Source organism: Emys orbicularis, chromosome 6 (assembly GCF_028017835.1).
Source record: "Emys orbicularis isolate rEmyOrb1 chromosome 6, rEmyOrb1.hap1, whole genome shotgun sequence".
Classification (NCBI taxonomy): domain Eukaryota; kingdom Metazoa; phylum Chordata; order Testudines; family Emydidae; genus Emys; species Emys orbicularis.
Window position 1 is genome coordinate 26586220 of NC_088688.1, and position 18771 is coordinate 26604990.

The 18771-nt window shown below is 42.4% G+C and overlaps 1 protein-coding gene across 1 annotated transcript in view; it reads left to right on the forward strand.

Annotated features, from left to right (window-relative positions):
• Window positions 1-18771, forward strand: part of WDR70 (WD repeat domain 70) — a 263694-nt gene that overhangs the window by 215699 nt on the left and 29224 nt on the right. Inside the window, exon 13 of the mRNA XM_065406340.1 lies at window positions 2393-2531. Within this exon, the coding sequence (XP_065262412.1) occupies window positions 2393-2531 (139 nt within the window). The remainder of the gene's footprint in view (window positions 1-2392; window positions 2532-18771) is intronic.

The following is an 18771-nucleotide window of genomic DNA, read 5'->3' on the forward strand; positions in this document are numbered from 1 at the left end:
CACCTTCAAGCAGTCAGGAGGCACTAGGAGCCAGGTGGTGCTGCCTTCTCCCCAACCTCCCACCATCTGACCTTGGGGGAAAAACTGCAGAGGAACCAGCCAGACACTCCAGTTGTAGAGCAGCTGCAGAAAGAAGCCAAAGCAGGGACCTTCGGATATTGAGACAAGTTTCTACAGTTTTAACTCTGACCTGTGCAGATTGGCTGTTTGCACCAACCCTCTTGCTCCACCTCCCTCACAGTCACTTCACCTCTGCTTCACTCTACACTTGCCCCTCTCACTTTCCACTCCCCTGCCCTGTCACCTTCCCTTCCCTTCAGTGTCCCCTTTCCCTTCGCTTTTTTTTCATGTAGTTTATTGCCTCCTAACTAAGCCCACCCCCGAAAAATGACAATAATTGTGCAGCTAGCATGATTGCTGTCATCACATAGTTCACTGTGCTTGAGTATGCTGTCCCCTTCCGCACCCAGGAACCATCTGCTACTCTGTGTTTGTACAGTGCCAGGCACAATGGGGCCCCACTCTTGGTTGGTCCCAAAGCACTACCCATAATAAATATGATTAATAATATTTAATAATTAGCAGCTGTAGTATGCAGGAGAGCGGAGTTGGAAAGTAGGTAACTGGACATTATATGTAGCATCTATATGTTGAAATTATTGTGTTCGAGCTCTTGGGCAGGTATTGTATTTATTTTATTATTTTGATTTGTACTGAACACCTTGTTTTAGGCACAGCCAGTTACACCTCTCACTGAAGATTGGTAGTTTTCAAATGATATCTCAGAAATAAGTCAAAGACAGATTCAGTCTTAGACTTGGAACTCTTTCCGTGTTTCTAGCATTGAGAGAAAGGAAGGAGCATGTTGTAAAATAGTTTTGACCATCTACTTACAATTGCTGTAAGTGACCAGGGTGTATAGCCTTTGGCCTAGGGGCTCTAACTGAGTGGAGGTGTTCAGGGATGGGAGTCACCAGACAGGAGTGGGAGGCAGGCCTGTCCCTACCCATGTGCAAAGTACACAGCTGTGTAGGGCACCAGGAAATTGTGCCCTACGCAGCTGCCTGCTGCTCCAGTCCCTGCTCCGCCTCTTCCCCATGGCCCCCGCCCCTGCTCTGCCCCAGCCCCGCCTCTTCCCACCCCTGCTCCGCCCCAACTCCACCCCTTCCCCAAAGCCCCCACCCCTGCTCCTTCTCTTCCCGCCCCTGCTCTGCCCCCACTCCACCCCTTCCCCTGAGGACTCCAGAAGTGGTCAGGCCTGCCCTCACCGGTAAGTAGAGCGACCCGGCTCCAGCCTGCTCCGCTCCCCTGGTTCCCAGCCACGCCACCGGCGAGTGCTGCATGGCGGTTCCCTCCCCTCAAGCCTGGGAGCCAGGGGAAAGGAGCAGGCTGGGGCCGGGTCATTACACTTCCCACAGGAAGTGGCCAGGCCTCCCTCCCCACCGCAGAGGCCTGGGGTGGGGCCCCACACAGCCCCCCCCCCCATGGGGGGGCTGCATAGGGCACCAAAATAGCTAGGGACGGTCCTGGTTGGAGGAATTGCAAGCCAAAGTCCCATAAACAAGAGTCAGGGTCAGTCAGGCCAGGGTTGGACATCGAAGATCAGAAATAGTGCCAGGTTAGAATCAAAAGGCAGAATCAGTCAAACTGAAGTAGACAACTGGACATCAGAGGGAGTACCAGGCTAGAATCGAGAGGCAGGAATCAGGGTCGAAGTCAAGCTGGAGTCAGAGACTGGAGATCAGGAGACGAGGCAAAGTCTGGCACTGCAGTAAGCCAAAGTCTGTGTGGGTGCCCATACAACTTCCTGGGGCAACCCCTGGGGTTAAGTAGGGGCACTTGGCCAATTAGACGGCCACAAGGAACTATCACTCTGGGTCTCTTGGATGGTACTTCCTGTGGCACCTACTTGCCACAGTGTTCCCTGGTTGTGCCTCTGCATGGCCTCCTGGTGGCAGTGTGGGAATATCAGGTGCCCTATGCTCTACAGAGCTGGGTTCTAGTTCCTCAGATTTATAATTGCAACTTAAAATTAATTTGACAGATATTTCATTGGTGAAAACAGATTTCATGACCTACTCATTTGTTTGCTGATTTGGAAATTGCTGATTTTTTTGGTTTCCTGTGCTGAAATTTTGATCAGACTTCTGAAAAAGAGGTATTTTTGTTAGTTTTGCCAAATTTGGATATTTTGTGCACAGCTTTATTTGTACGTATGATTTTAGTTGTCAGACATAGTTAAGCCATTGACAATAGGTTTTAAAAACCTTTTGTATTAACTGTAACAGATAAAAGGGATTGTCTTGAAGATTCGTTTAACTGTATTTGTAATGATGTTCCCAAAACATATTACAAGTGTGCCCATTATGATGATGATTTATTTTATCTACAGGACAGATTGCTGTTTCAGCCCAGATGATAAGTTAATTGTCACGGGCACCTCTATTAAGAAAGGAGGTGGCAATGGGAAGCTTATTTTCTTTGAACGGGAGATATTCCAGAAGGTGTATGAAATAGAAGTCACAGATGCTGTATGTATTTTATTTTTCTTCTAAAGTAGAATTCAAAATGTAAATTAAATCAAGTGATCTCTTTTTTTTTTTGCATTTCACACATGAAAATTAAGATGGCACGTCTCATTTTTATGTGCATATAATTCCCATTAACACACATGTAATCTTCATTAACCTTAAATCTTATTTTCGAGGGGATCCCTGAATGAAGACAGTGTAGAATTCTCTGAAAAAATGCCACCTTTATTTATTCTACTAATCCCTGGGACGAGATGTCCTTGAAGCAGAAGGAAGGTCCCTACTTTGATAGCCACTCCTATATGAAATGTGTTCCCCTGGAGACTTCCTGGGTACCCTCTTCAGTTGTGAAGCCATGTATAAGTCCAAAAATTCTGACACACATGCCTGTGCCGTTGAATCCACCAGTTCTCATGTTAAAAGATTCAGCTCTCTTTGGGGGAAAACTCATATTTGTCCCCAGTAGTTGGCGGAGTCAGTGCTATGGGATAGCCTGGGTAAATGCAGAACTCTTCGCATTCTTGTGTCAAAATGTAAGTCACCTATCTGAAACCCTTGGACAAGGAATATCCTTTGTCAGCAGTAATATGCAGTCCTAAAATACATGCACCTATAATACAAGAAGGCTTATGTGTATGACTTGAACTACCCAGCTATTTCCTAATACAAAAGTGAAGACTATATCATATAAAACAAATTGCCATAGTGGTGTACACAGGCAAGAATGTAGATTGTAGTAGTCGGAGTGGAACAGAGTTGTGGACGTCTGCGCACCAAATATGAAACATCCACGATGGTTGATAAGAGAATATCAGGTGGCCAATTATATGCCCCACTGGGCCAAGTAAGCCAATTCATTGATTTCCCCTTTCTATGACAGGCACCTCCCATTGACCCATCTTCTTGAGCTGTGCCAGAGTCACTGGCACAGCCCAACAAGACTCTGGCAGGAGTCCATTTACATTGAGACTGATATTTGTACAAGAATTTTCTTCGTTAGATCCCATTTTCTGATCTTTCTTGATCCTGCAGTGAAATCTGCCTGAGGCTGAATTTGTTATAGCAAATATTTCTATGTTGGAAGACTTGGAAATCAAAAACAGAGAGAATTAAGGAAGAAAGAAAGAAGAGTGAGGTTTGAGGGGTAAAACTTTTTTATTCTAACTCACATCTTATCTATAGTAGTTATACCGCATTGCAGTTTTACTTTAGTATTAAAGAATTTCTCTAAAGAAAACATTGATGGGATTCCTACACTTTGGTATCACGTACCTGCTATGAGACAGGCCAGAATTCAACCTAGCTTTCAAAAAAATTTGGTCTTTTTGTGGCACCAGTAGTACAGCCTCAAATATCAGTACATCAGTACCCCCTCTAGAACATCATGACAAATCAAAGGCATATTCAGCTCTGTAAGTTAAAACATGGGAGACAGGTGCTGTGAGTAGCCTCTCTGGGGCATAGTGCAAATGACGAAAATGACACTAAAACTCCAGTAAAACTGAATTTGAAGTCCACAGGAGTGAGAATCTGGAACTGGTCATGATGGCTGCATCTCCTACTGGCAGGCGGAGAGAGCTCATTTTACAATAGCAGTCAGAAGAGATTTGTAGAGACTCCACTTGAGCTTTTTGTTCTACAAGAGTGGGAATCTTGGGTGGTCTTTTATAGAAAAGTAGTTTCTTACCTGTTAATCTGTTTCTCTCAAAATGTCATTTGACTGTATTTCTACTCACCCACCCAAGTTCTCTGAGTTTGGAAGGGAAATAACATTTTCAATGACTGACTTTTTTCCTGACAGTCTTGCCCTAGCATAACAGTTCTTTAGGATTATTGGAAATTCCTAAATGCTTGCAATTTGAGGAGCTATCTACTTCTTACTCATCTAGGCACTGAAACAGGATGTTCTAGACTGGGTATTGGGCCACTGACAGTTCTCGGAATTGGGAGGAGTTGAACTACTGTTGCCTCAAAGGGCCAAATATCTGAGAAGTGTGGAGAGGATTCCAGCCTGTCTCCTTCTTGGGAGCTGAGACCCAAGAGTATCTAAATAGTCCTTTTTAAAAACTGTAGTAAATGACTTTTATCCATAAACATTTAGTACTTCTACTTTTTCCTAATTTGTAGCTTTAAAATTTAAGATTGATATTCTCTTAATTTGAGTATAATCAATGGATAAAATGGAACACTGGAATTACTAAATGAAGAATTAAGATTTACAAAAGCTGATCTCATGACATAATTTTCTATGGGCCAGCACTAATAATGCCTCTGAAATTGATCTGTCCAGAATCCAACTTCAACACTGCACATCTAAGAAAAACACAGTTAAACATATTAGCATTCATCTTTAAAAAAAGGGGGGGGGAGAAATTACTCTAAAACGCCGTTTTAAAATAAAAGTAATCTGTTTTCTCAGTGCCTTTCAGTTGCTTGCACAATTCAGCTTTTTCATTAGTGTTTTCTTTTTCTTGTTTTTCTCAAATTGCAATGTAAGATGAAGTATAAACAAATTGAGGAATGTTGAAGAATGAATGGATTTTAAAGGCATACAGAGTTTCTGCAGCTTACAAGTTGTACGTGCTGCTTGTTAGAAAGATTATGGGCTTATAAAGAGATAGATGAATATCTTGTCTGTGGTTTACAGAAAGATTCTTTTAGCAGTTTGGTACAATTTACTTGCTTTCTACTGAAAGATTTCATAGTGTTTTTTTTCTCTATAGTCACTTAAAAAAGTAAATAGAACACTTATTGTAATTGAAGATGAATATGTTCTTCGAGATTGCACATGTCCATTACACTTTAGGTGTTTGTGCACTCCACTGGCACAGTTGTCAGAGAGTTTTCCCTTAGCGGTATCCATCAGGGCTACACGAGTGTCCTCTGCTGCTTCCCGCACCATGCTCAGGCATAAATGGTTGAGCCACCCCGACGTTCCTCAGTTCCTTCCTACCACCCGTGATGGTTTTTGGAGCTCCCTCTCTTTGCTTCTGCAAGTGTTTAGGCAAATCCTGTGAATAGTGGCCTTTCTATAGTTAGTTTGTAAATAATTTTTTTTTAATTATTGTTTTGTGTGGTTCCGGCACCCGGTCTGGGTACTGGCCTCAGTACCAAAGATATGCTGCACTCTCCAGGTTTCAAGCCCTGGCACTCTTGTGATAAGGCAATGCCTAATAGTGACCCTTATCCCAGCTGTGAGCAACAAGTGTAAGGACTTTAAGCCTCCATTCTAAAAGAGTAAAGTATCTGCTCCTCAAATAGGTGCTATGTCTTTCATCTGAGCTGTCTACCTCACTCCAGGTACAAACGACTCGGCATTGACCACTAGCTCACTTCCAGCACTACTGGTGCTGAGAGGCAGATTGGCATCACCAGTACTGAGGAAGAGTCATGGAAATTGGATAGGGTGCTGGGACTGGCAAAAGAGGTCAAGCCTTTCTAAAGATGGGTGCATTCAAGGAGAAGGCACTCCCTGGAGCACACCTCTTAACAGGGGAGTTCATTGACTCTGGAGCCCAGTACAGGCATGTCGAGACTGGTCACTGAATCACCTTCATCAGCATCTCCTCACAGCATGGAACCGCAGAGTGTCTTCCTAGTGTGTTCTACTCCTGAGACATTTGAGGTTGCAAGAGAGTTGCTGAATCTCTTGGTCCTGCTGTTACCTGCAATTCAAGAGACTCACCTGTCATGGGTTTCCAAGGTACCATCGTAAGCGCCTTCACCTCTGCACTGGGCAGTTCCATCGATTCAGTCGTCAGGATACTGGTTAAATCAGTACTGTCAAGAGCAAAGCCACAGATGACCTCCCTGACTCCCCTTTCTTCAGAGTCTGAACCTGCTTCACCAGTACCAATGGGTGTGGCACCACCATGGTCACAAAAAGAGGCAGCTGCTTCATCAAACTCTGAAGTGGGATCCTATGTGTCCCAGCCTAGCCAGTTCCAAAGTCAGTAGTATGTTACCTGCCTGCCCTGGTTTCAGCCTCAGTTACAGCAAGGAGCTTATAGAAGGAATCCTTGGGCATTGCCTGGTTGGAGCCCAGGGGACTCCCCGTGTCATTCAGGAACATCCCTGCAGCCACCTCAGCAAGCTCCATCTACTGATCATCAAGAGCATAGGCAGCACAAGCACTCTAGCATTGGTAGCAAGCCTGGCATGGAACAAATTTGAGATCCCTCTCATGACCAGCTGCAAAAGGAGCAGGAACTGGACCATCCCCCAGTACTATTGGCATCCTCTTCCTCATCTCCTGATAAGGTAATTGTGGCGGAGCCTATTTCTCTGCTTCCTGATGATTTTAAGACCCATCAGAAATTGTTCAGGGGGGTGACTATGGCCCTAGACATCCAATGGAGGAGGTCCGAGGAAAAAATCTCACAAGCTGGTGGACATATTGACATCTGCATCTCCAGCCAGAATAGCACACCCTATAAATGAGGCTATCTTAGATCCTCTGGCAGAGACCAGCTTCCCTGCCTCCAACTGCAAAAAGAGTGGACAGGAGGTACTATGTCCTCTCACAGGAGTTCAAGTACCTGTATAATTATCCCCCTTCAAAAACTGTAGAGCAGCCCTGAAATCCCTGGATGGACAGGTTGAGAGCAGTCTAACAGTTCTAAAAGTGCCATCTTTTTTCTTTTCCAGTTTTTCAAAAACACCTTTCCTACTCTGTCATGCTTGGACTCACATCACAACAGATCGATGGGTTCTAAGCACAGTGGGAGTGGGATATATGCTCTAATTTATTTCTACCTCCATCCTGCTTCCCCATCCCTCTGCAGGGACCACCCTCTCACGAGACAGTGTTACTGCAAGAAATACAGTCGCTCCTTGTAGGAGCTGTAGAGGATGTCCCTCCCTTTTTCAGAGAAAAGGGGTTTTACTCCCGATACTTCCTGATCCCAAAGCCGAAAGGGGGTGCCAGCCTATTTTAGATCTAAGGCAGTTAAACAAGTTCTTAAAAAAATCAAAATTCCAGATGTTCACTTTAGCTTCCATAATCCCTTCTGTAGAGCTGGGGGACTGGTATGCTCCTCTCGATTTAAAGGATGCCTACTTTCATGTGACAATTCATCAGTGCCGCAGAAAATTTCTGAGATTCACTGTCAGAATCATCAGTGCACAATGCTCCCCTTTGGTCTCTCGACTGCCCCATGTTTTTACAAAGTGTATGGCAGTAGTATCAGCTTTCCTCCAGATGTCAGGGGTCCATGTTTTCCCTTACTTGTACAAATAGCTGATAAGAGGTCAATCCAGGTTGCAGATAGTGTCCAGCATAAGCATAATCCAATCCACCTTCAATGCACTCAGCCTGCTGATCAACTCAGACAAGTCAGTCCTGTCTCCATTACAGAAAATGGAATACATTGGAGCAATCCTGGACTTGACAGTAGCCAGGTCTTACTACCACTAGCAAGGTTTCAGACAGTGCAGAGCCTCTGGGGCATGTAGCAGCATACACTTATGTGGTCCAGTACACCAGACTGCATCTCAGTCTCGTTCAAGGCTGTATTCTCCAAAAAGGCACCAGATAGACATGTTACTGTACGTACCAAGTAACATTTTATCTTCACTAGATTGGGGGATAGACCCGAACGATATCTGCAAGGGATTTCCTTTTGCCCACCTCAACAATCTCTGACCTTAGTCACGGATGCCTTGGACCTGGGTTCGGAGGCTCACCTGGGACACCTGAAGACACAGGGTCTCTGGTGTCCCCAAATCTCAGACTGCACATAAATATGAAGGAGTTGTAGGCTATCTGATTAGCTTGCATGATGTTCCTTCCTTGCATCAAGGGAAGAGGCATATTGGTGCTGACCGACAATATGACCACCATGTTTTTATATAAACAAGTCAGGGGAAACCTGGTCCATGCTACTTTGCTGGGAAACAATACTAATCTGGGATTGCTGCATCGACAACTCTGTATTTCTGATTACTTTACAGGGGTTCAGATTACGTTGCAGATCACCTGAGCATGTTGTTTATCTATCACCACAAGTGGTCCTTTCATCCACACATAGCAAGGTCCATTTTCCAGCTCTGGGGAACTTCCCAAGTTGCTCTGTTTGCAACAAAGGACAACACAAAATGTAACCATTCTGCTCCAGGGCAGGACTCAGCCCTGGTTCGTTGGCAGATGCTTTTCTACTGCCGTTGTCAGAGGGTCTCCTGTATACTTTTCCCCCATGTCTCTTCTGGCCAAAGTGCAATGCTAGGTCTGCCTTATATTGATCACCCTGGCATGGCTCTGTCAACACTGGTTCTTCTTCGAGTAGTGTCCTTATGGGTGCTCCACTATAGGTGTGTCTGCGCCCCTGCGCTGCTGATTGGAAAACTTCGGTAGCAGTGTCCATTAGGCCCGCACATGTGCTGTCTCTCCTCGTGCTGTGCCACAAGTACACAGGCGCTAACCCTCCTCTGTTCCTTGTCAACCACCCCTAGCTAGAGATGGCACCATTAGCAGTCCGTTAAGACTATTGTTCTCCTGTTTGCATTTGCAGCATTCCCCAGTATAGTTCCAGTTGTAGTTCTGATTGTTATTTTTCTGTTCTTTCTACCTTTAAATTTTTTTTTCTTCTTTTAGTCTTTTTTCCCATCGGGGACCCTTCCCCTTAGCAGGGTGTGCCCAGATACCTGGGCTTCAAGAAGTGCCGCACCTACAACGATGCGATCCCGGATGCACTCTCAGTGCATCCTCTGCCTCGGTGAGGGCCACATACAACAAAAGTGTAGCCTCTGCCAGCAGCTCCGGCCGAGATCCCACAAGGACAGAGAGCTTTGCCAGAAGATTGTCTTCATGGAGGTAGCTCTTTGACCTCAATCTCCCGGCGGATGTGAGTTTTGCCCACAACCTTGAACTTCTGGTCCAAGAATGTACCCACAGATGTCTCCTCCACCGCCACCATCTTGGTACACTCACCCATGGGCACCTGCACCAGATCCTATGCCACCACAGTGGCCATAATGGGCTCTTTGGGCAGCACACCGAAAGCCTGCCTCACAAGCTTCAAGCCTCGCCTGAGAATTCTCCAGGCACACTACCTCAGCAGCAGTATCTAGGGCCTCAGAACTGCCTCAGGAGATGGAGGAACAGGAAGCCAGTACTGAGGAGGACATAACACCAAATACCAAATACTCTGGCAGACGACTTCTGTCTTTTCCAGGAGCTGGTAAAGAGGCTGGCGGACACCTTCCACATACCACTAGAAGAGGCCAAGGACACCCACCATCAGCTCCTTGATATCTTCCATTCTTCATCGTCCTGAAGGGTTGTCTTCATAATTAATTAATTCATTTTAGACCAGGCTAAAACAGTGTGCCAAAGCCCAGCATCAGTAGCTTGAACTTGTAAGCAAAAAATACTATGTCCCTGCAAAGGAATCAGAGTCCCTTTTTTCACACCTGCCATCCAGTTCCATCATGATGGACACTGTCAATTCCCATGGCCGACAACACCAGTACAGGGATTGGAAGTGCTTTGTTCTCTTTCGTAGGAAGGCATATTCCTTGGCCACCTTACAGTTCCGTATTGCCATCTATCAGGCGCTCACTGCCAAATACGACTACACAAATTACAACAAACTTAATGATTTTATTGATAAACTGCCATCGTTCAGGAAGAGCAACTAGTGGCAAAAACATCACTACAGGCGGCCATTGATGCCGCCGACATGGCAGCTGGGTCAATCTCCACGGTGGTGGTGATGCAACGGGCATTGTGGCTCCACTTGTCAGGATTCCTGAAAGAGGTGCAGTCTGTGGTGGAAGATCTTCCCTTTGAGGGTACGAACTCTTTGCTGAAAAGACCAACGCCTCCCTTCATACCCTGAAGGATTCCATGGCTACCCTCAGGTCGCTGGGAATCTATACACCGGGGTAAAAGAGACGATTTAGTCCCAATCCCAGCATAGGCCGTGTGCGGCTCAATACCAACCTCAGCTCCATTATGAACCACAAAGGAAGAAAGGAAAATTCCCAAAATGGAAGCCATCTGGTCTGCAGCCTTTGCCCAAGCCCCTGTATCTTAAGCATCACTTTTGACTGGCAGGTCGGAAAAAAACTGCATTCAAAAATAAAACAATGTAAAACTTTAGAGCCTACAAGTCCACTCAGGCCTACTTCTTGTTTAGCCTGTTGCTCAGACAAACAAGTTTGTTTACATTTGCAGGAGATAATGCTGCCCGCTTCTTGTTTACAATGTCACCTGAAAGTGAGAACAGGCGTTTGTATGGCACTGTTGTAGCCAGTGTTGCAAGATAATTACGTGCCAGATGTGCTAAATATTCATACGTCCTTTCATCATCAACCACTATTCCAGAGGACAAGCATCCATGCTGATGACGGGTTCTGCTCGATAACGATCCAAAGCAGTGCAAACCAATGCATGTTCACTTTCATCATCTGAGTCAGATGCCACCAGCAGAACATTGATTTTCTTTTTTAGTGGTTTGGGTTCTGTAGTTTCCGCATCAGAGTGTTGCTCTTTTAAGACTTGTGAAAGTATGCTCCACAACTCGTCCTTCTCAGATTTTGGAAGGCACTTCAGATTCTTAAACCTTGGATCGAGTGCTGTAGAGAACTTTAGAAATTTTACATTGGTACCTTCTTTGCATTTTGTCAAATCTGCGTGAAAGTGTTCTTAAAACAAACAACATGTGCTGGGTCATCATCCGAGACTGCTATAATATGAAATACATGGCAGAATTTGGGTAAAACAGAGCAGTAGACATACTATTCTCCCCCAAGGAGTTCAGTCAAAATTTTATTTAACACATTTTTTTAAACAAGCGGGAAAGCTTGTCTTCTGGAATGGTGGCCGAAGCATGAAGGGGCGTATGAATGTTTATCATGTCTGGCACGTAAATACCTTGCAATGCCAGCTACAAAAGTCCCATGCGAACATCTGTTCTCACTTTCAGGTGACGTTGTAAATAAGCACTCAGCATTATCTCCCATAAATGTAAACAAACTTGTTTGTCTTAGTGATTGGCTGAATAAGAAGTAGGACTGGGCGGACTTTTAGGCTCTAAAGTTTTACGTTGTTTTGTTTTTGAGTGCAGTTACATAACAAAAAAATCTACATTTCTAGTTGACTTTCATGTTAAAGAGATTGCATTACGGTACTTGTATAAGGTGAATATACTATTTCTTTTGTTTATCATTTTTACAGTGCAGATATTTGTAATAAAAATACACCTCTAACGCGACCCGATATAACACGAATTCTGATATAACGCGGTAAAGCAGTGCTCCGGGGGGGGCGGGGCTGCACACTCCGGCAGATCAAAGCAAGTTCGATATAACGCGGTTTCACCTATAACACAGTAAGATTTTTTGGCTCCCGAGGACAGCGTTCTATCGAGGTAGAGGTGTAACAATATAAAGTGAGCACTGTACACTTTGTATTCTGTGTTGTAATTTAAATCAATATATTTGAAGATGTAGAAAAAATCCAAAAATATTTAATAAATTTCAATTGGTACTCTATTGATATCCTGCTGTTAATTGATTTATCTTGTTAGACTGACCTCACACTTGGTAAAGCAACCCCCATCCTTTCATGTATTTATACCTGCTCCTGTATTTTTCACTTCATACATCTGATGAAGTGGGTTCTAGCCCACGAAAGCTTATGCCCAAATACATTTGTTAGTCTCTAAGGTGCCACAAGGACTCCCCATTTTTTTCATTGTTTAACAGTCTGATTAAAACTGCTATTAATTTTTTGAGTTTTTAATCATGCAAGTTAACTGCGATTAATTGACAGCCCTAGTTTAAATGTGTAATTTACAGTGTGTATATTTTGTGTTTATTAGTGCATATGTAATTGGATTTACAAACTGTGTGTGTGTGTGTGTGTGTGTGTGTGTGCGCGCGCCTGTTAAAAGAGAGAGTGTGAGTACACAAATGTATATCAGTTGGTGACAAAGGACTGAATCTGTTCACCGGGCTCATGCAAGTAGTCTCAGTGACTTGAAGCAGGATTTAGTCCAAATTGTTGAGAAAAATTGCATCGTTAGCCCTTTATTTCAACAATGAAGTTAAAATAATAGGACTTATTAAGGGTAATTATAAACCAGCTCTGGTGGTACAGTATATGTATTGGGAAGAAAAAAATAACAAAGAACACTACTGTGTAGAAAGTTTAAACTATGCAGATAATACAGTTTTTATAGCTGTTTTGTATTGCTTCCATGTTTTTATGGCGTTCCAACAATATAGATAATTCAAAAATGCTAATGGGCAGTAAACTTAATCTTAAACCTTGATAAATAGCCAGTGCATTTGGCCTGTAAATGAACCTGGTGGGTAATGGGAATAAATTGAATGGGAATGTCTGACCAAAGTAGTGTCTGACATTCCTTTCCATCATACCAAGCAAACCTTTTTTCACCTCTTCTTTTAAGTTTTCATGGGAAAGTGCATTATTGCTTCAAAGCTGCTGGAATGAAACCTTTTGGTTTTACTAATGGACTAGCAGTGTGTTAGCCTCTACTGTTCTGACACATTAATTTAGTTTTCATGCACCTACAAGTTTTTTTAAGGGCTAGTCTGCACTAGAAGTGCTATAGTGGCGCAGCTGCACCAATACAGGTGCGCCACTGTAGTGCATTTGGTGAAGACACCCTATGCCGATGGGAAAGAGCTCTCTCGCCAGCATAATAAAACCACCTCCATGTCAGCAGGAAAAGCTCTCCTGCTGACATAGCACTGTCCACACCGACACTTAGGTCGGCGTAACTTACATCACTCAGGGAGGTGGCTTATTCAAACCCCTGAGCGACATAAGTTACACCAATGTAAGTGGTAGTGTGTACGAGCCCTAAGATACTTTCTAGGACTGTCTGCTGCTCCTATTCCTGAGCGTCATGCCACCACAAAGAGACTGGGACTTTCTAGGGGTAAAGCTTATTGAACCTTGCTGAATTAGAACTAAGCATTTGTAAATATACATGGTTCATATGCCTGCATTTCAGGATACTGGCAGAACATCCCCTCACCGCAGGCATCCATACCTCCTGTTCAGAACCCTTAGTTCCCCCACCCACACATAGACTAAGTGGCTTGTGCACTATGTTACAATCCAGCTCTGGTCCAACATCTGCAAAATTGGGCCCTTTGTACACACACTGCCCCATCACTAAGAAATGGTGAGGGCTTTATCTTGTGACTATTACTCATATTAAGCATCCAATTTGTGCACAGCTAAAAAGGATGGTCAGCCAAAGAATAGTCTTCGCTAGATGTTCTAGATTAGATTCTTCCTCTGTTGGCAATAATCGCTCTCTCAGCTGTAGAAAAATAAGTCTTGTCTTGTCCAGCTCTCACAGACGTTCCTCAGTTGTTGTCTCCCATTTCTGTCCTGACACAATAATCCTAAAAAAAAGTTTTCCTCTTTTGCCCTAATTCCAAATCTCCAAAAGTAAAGCAGTTGCACTCGTTAAATGTGGTAGGGACTTTGATTTTGTTTTCACAGAACTAAGGCGTTCAAGAACATTCTGAAGGCATGTGCTCTCTCTTTATGAGGCTAAAGAAAGGAATAAAGGGCTTTTTATACTCTAGGATAATTAATCAAGGCCTGATTGACAGAAATTTACCAAATGGTCCAAGTTGATATTTCCTTGTTGTTTGAGTCCCGTTCTACTAGAGGGATTTCTGTCTCCTAAGCAGCAAGTAGATCAGTATCTATCTTTATAGTTAGGGGGCGGTGATTTTGGTGGCAACATTCCAGCAGCAGAGCAATCCTTTTACCTGTAATTGAAGTCAATGGAAGTTAAACTTGTGGCTAAGTTCAAATCTGACAATATGCTACATGCATGCATCAAAATATTTGCAATTTCCAAGATACAGCGTGCACACCCATGTGTCTTAAAAATTGGAATCCTGCCCTCAATTATTGCTCTCTGCAACTGTTTTTTAGCCTATTTTCCATTAGTATATAGAAAATTGTAATTTGCTCTTACTCGTTTCCAGTCTAAATTCCTTTGAGCATTTCCACACATTTTCAAAGTCACAATTCACAAAGTCAAAAACATTAGTGTTGCTTCCTTTACTACTTTATCCTCCTGAGGATTCTAATAATTGTGTGAACACTACATTCTAGATGCTTCTTAATCTCCCACTTTATTTACTGCACTTGGCTCCTTTTCTCGGATGGGATCCAGAGGAGCCTCAGTTCAGATTTTTTTGGCTTTTGGGGTTTAAGGCAGACCCTTTGTATAATTTTAGCATAGTTTTTGTTGTGTAAACAGGCTCTTTCGGGCTGGAGTGGGAGAGCTTTAGCATAATATCAATACATGAGGATGTCTTTTTCCACTTCAAAGGGCAATTAATATGAACTGTGTAAATAAAATTATGTCATTTGTTTTTCAGTTTTGCAAATATTTTTAAATGGATCAGTTTTAAATGAATTTTTGATCTTTTTCAGTTTTGCATACAATATAATTTGGAATAGTAACTGTCATAGGCCCATATGCCCCTGTTATGGAAGGAGGGAAGAAAGCTAATTAAAATACAGCTGTTCTGTAAGAGCCATGTCGTCTCTCCCTCCTTTGGTCTGTGGAAGCAGTCACGGGGCAGACCACCCCTTCCTAGCCATAGTAGCATGGCAAACCTACCATTGGCTGCCGGCTCACCACTGTGCTCTGAGACACCAATAAAGGGAGATTACAAAGTGTGCAGTTGGAATTAATATTGTCACAAGCAGCATTAACTTTCTATGATTTTTTAATGCAGATCTTCAGCTGTTCTTGGGGAGGGGAGCATGCCAATTAATGCAGCTAATGGACCATGCAGAGCTTTTGCAGTGGGAGGAAAGGGGCTAAGGGAGGGATGAAAAGGGCATTCACTGCCTGTATCTGCTTTTTCTCTTACTCCCATAACTGCACCATGATTTCTTTGTAGTTTTGCTCTCCTCCGTGCATACAGACCTTAATTATTACTCCCTAATAATACCTTACAACCTTGTACTTTATTTTATACCGCCAGTAGTTATTCCACAGTTAAGATTAAAGCTAGCTTCCCATTAGAAGTTTGACTTTCTGTCCACCCTCAGCTTCCCAAAAAATAAATGAATTCCCCCTGAAATTTCACAGCCACATCTCAGCCCAGGATACTTGGAAGTTTCTTGGAAGTTTGGGAAAATCGGAAAAAAAGTTTTTAATGTGATATGCCCTAATTCTGAGCTTGGGTCAGTACAGGCGGTAAGGAGTGATAAGGTGTCTTTACATCACCTTTTCGACCTGGAGGTAGCCAGGAATTATTCTTCTCCTCTATGAAAGTTGGAACAATCCCAATCATTGTAGCATCCCAGAGCAGCCAGTTTGGTGCACTCCTGCTCAGTTTTGTAATGAGTAATCTTGTGGTATATATTGGTATGTAGTGGAATTTTATAGTGTCCTAAAAAGATTGTTTTTAATGTTTGCGTGTGTGTGTGTGTATATATATATGTGGCATATATATATATGCCATGTAAATCAGGTGGGTTGAGAGTCAGGGATGAAGGACTTTGTGCCATTGAGGAACTGACTGAATGCCTTGGGCATTAATTTCCAAAGTTTTAAATGTATTATTTAAGGGTATAAAATTGTTCTTAAGAAAGTGTAATATTTTGGAGATGGGGAAGTGAGAGGAGAGACTCCACTAAAACATACTTTCAAAATGAACTCTTATTAATACAAACTAAGGGCCCAATCCTGGGAAGATTTAGTCCTGTCATCTAAGTCAGTTGAACTCTATGTAAAACTAAATACATCAGTCTTTCCAGAACTGGGCCCTTCTTGAATATACTTAACTTGAAGAATGGGGCTTTGCTTTTAATTTCCTGGTAATTGTCAGTTTATCTTTCAGGTTTTACATTCAGGAAAATTTTCCATGAAATCCCAGCAAACCAGATTCAAATATGGATATCCTTATCTTTAATTCATTGTGTTGTGAAAAATTAAAAAGCCAAGAAGTGTGAATTAGTTTTTTGTTTTTTTTTAACTTCCTACATTTTGATCATTGAAGTTTCACCCCAAACACCTGACTTCAAAGTGTTTCTCAGGGTTTTCATTGGTTTGACTCCCATTCTTTTTATTGGAATGTGTGTGGCAAAATCCAAACTTGTTGCGTTGAAATTTTACTCATATTTTTCAGCATTTTTTGTATTGAATTTTTTTTGGACACGAGGTGCTATTCTGCCCTCTACTGAGTCTGTGCAATCCCACTGAAGCCACTGGAGTGGATAGGGCATAACTGAAGGTAGAAAATTTGTACCATTCTTTTTATTTTAATGTCTCTTGGTGAAACATGTCTGCAGTTTAACAGAACATAGCAATGCTATGTAATAATTTAAGACAGGAACAGGAAGTGGTGAATATTGTTTCTACTCATTAAATTCAGGGGGAAATTAGGTGAGCAGAATGTATTTCCCAATGTTACAATTTGTCCAGGACACTGAGATTAACATCCCTGCAATTAATTAAAAAAATATCAAAAGATATGTAATGACAAATTGTCACTATTAGGTCAATAGACACAACATTTAGATGTTGTAAAACCAAACTTTTTCAAAACTTAATTTTTTATCTTCAGCTATTTGTAGCGTCATAGGTAAGGGTGTACGTTTTTAAATTTTATTAATATTGTAACTCTTGACTGTACCCCTTAAATGTAAATACAACTCCATATAACTACCAAATCTCTGTGTCAGACAAAGTTAATGTTAATTAATTTATTGTATCTTTAAAAAATTATGCAAATAGGCAGCAAGAGGGACTTTCTTAAATAATATTGCTTAATTATATTTTAAATGCTTTTAAAGACAATAGATGTTACTGCATTAAAGTCAATAAAAAATAAACAGTTCTTCACCATGAAATTACAGTTTATTGAAAATCTAAAGATATGATTTATGTTAGACTACATAGGTGCGTTAAATAAATTTGCTACCTGGATACTTATCATGATGTTGACAGACTGGTGTTCCATCAGCAGTGCTGACATAAAAATTATAGTTTAGACAAACACTCTGTCAAGAGAGCCCACTTGGCTGCTGTTATGGTGGCCTGTAATTATGGAGCCTGACTACCACTGTCAAAATGTCTTTTTACGCATTTCAGTATCTCTTCTGCTGACAGGCCGCTTATCTCACTGTACGGGTGGCCAAGAACAGCAAATCAAAATGACACAATTCAAACAGACCCCAGCACATATCGTCATGGCCACTGAGGCAGAAAGCAATTGGCACTTTTGAAAGAGAAGTTTTGCTTTTTTTAACGAAAAATATTTTTAATCAGCAACTCCTGCTGTCACTGTTTTATCTTATAGGTTCAAAACAGAACCTGAAACAGGATTATTGTGGTTTTTTTACCCCCAGTCAGTTTCAAGTACCTCTGGAGCTGAATATTTGACCTTTCAAATTGAGACCATGAAGATTAGCAGGAAGCTTTAATAAACTCTAAAGTTGTTGGTATTTTTATCTGCTGTACTTGTTGCATACTTTTATTGTTTAATTTTATCTCCTAAATCACTAATCCTGTGCTCAGCCTTGGAGACTTTATCTATGAATTACGAACATCATGTTGTACTGTCAAATGGGTCCTGCTCAGAGTTTGTTTTATAACTGTTATTCCTCTAGCTTTTTGCTGTTTTCACTGACTGCTTTTAACATTTTAGACAACAAGTCCTCATTCTCCTCCAATGGGGTTGACTTTCTTTGGTTGCTGGACCATTGGAAGATTTCACCTGTTTTGCTCTGCATCTAGCTGAAAGCAAAATGGGAGAGGGTAGGCTGATTTTGTACCCTTTTCCATTCAGTTAAGATTTTAAGGCCATTGGCAAGTTAAAGGAATATAGTGGAATAAGGCTGTTCCCTAAAAAATTAGGAAGTGTGATGGGGCAAGGCCAGATGGCTACATTAAAGTAGTGAGGAACAGGTATGTTAGTCCCAGGCTAAACAAATCCCTGGTACCACGGTAACCAAATGGCAGTTGCTCCAGGCTAATCAAGACACCTGGAGCCAATTAAGATCCTTCTAGAAGGCAGGAGAGACAGCTAGATTGATTGGGACACCTGAAGCCAATCAAGGACTGGCTGGAACTAGTTAAAAGCCTCCCAGTTAGTCAGTGTGGTCTGGGTGTCAGGAGCTGTTGGAGGAACGAAGTAGTACGAATCCATATCAGGTGCAAGGAAGGAGGCCCTGAGGTAATTGTGAAGAAGATATTGAGTGGGGGCTGCTGTGGGGAAGTAG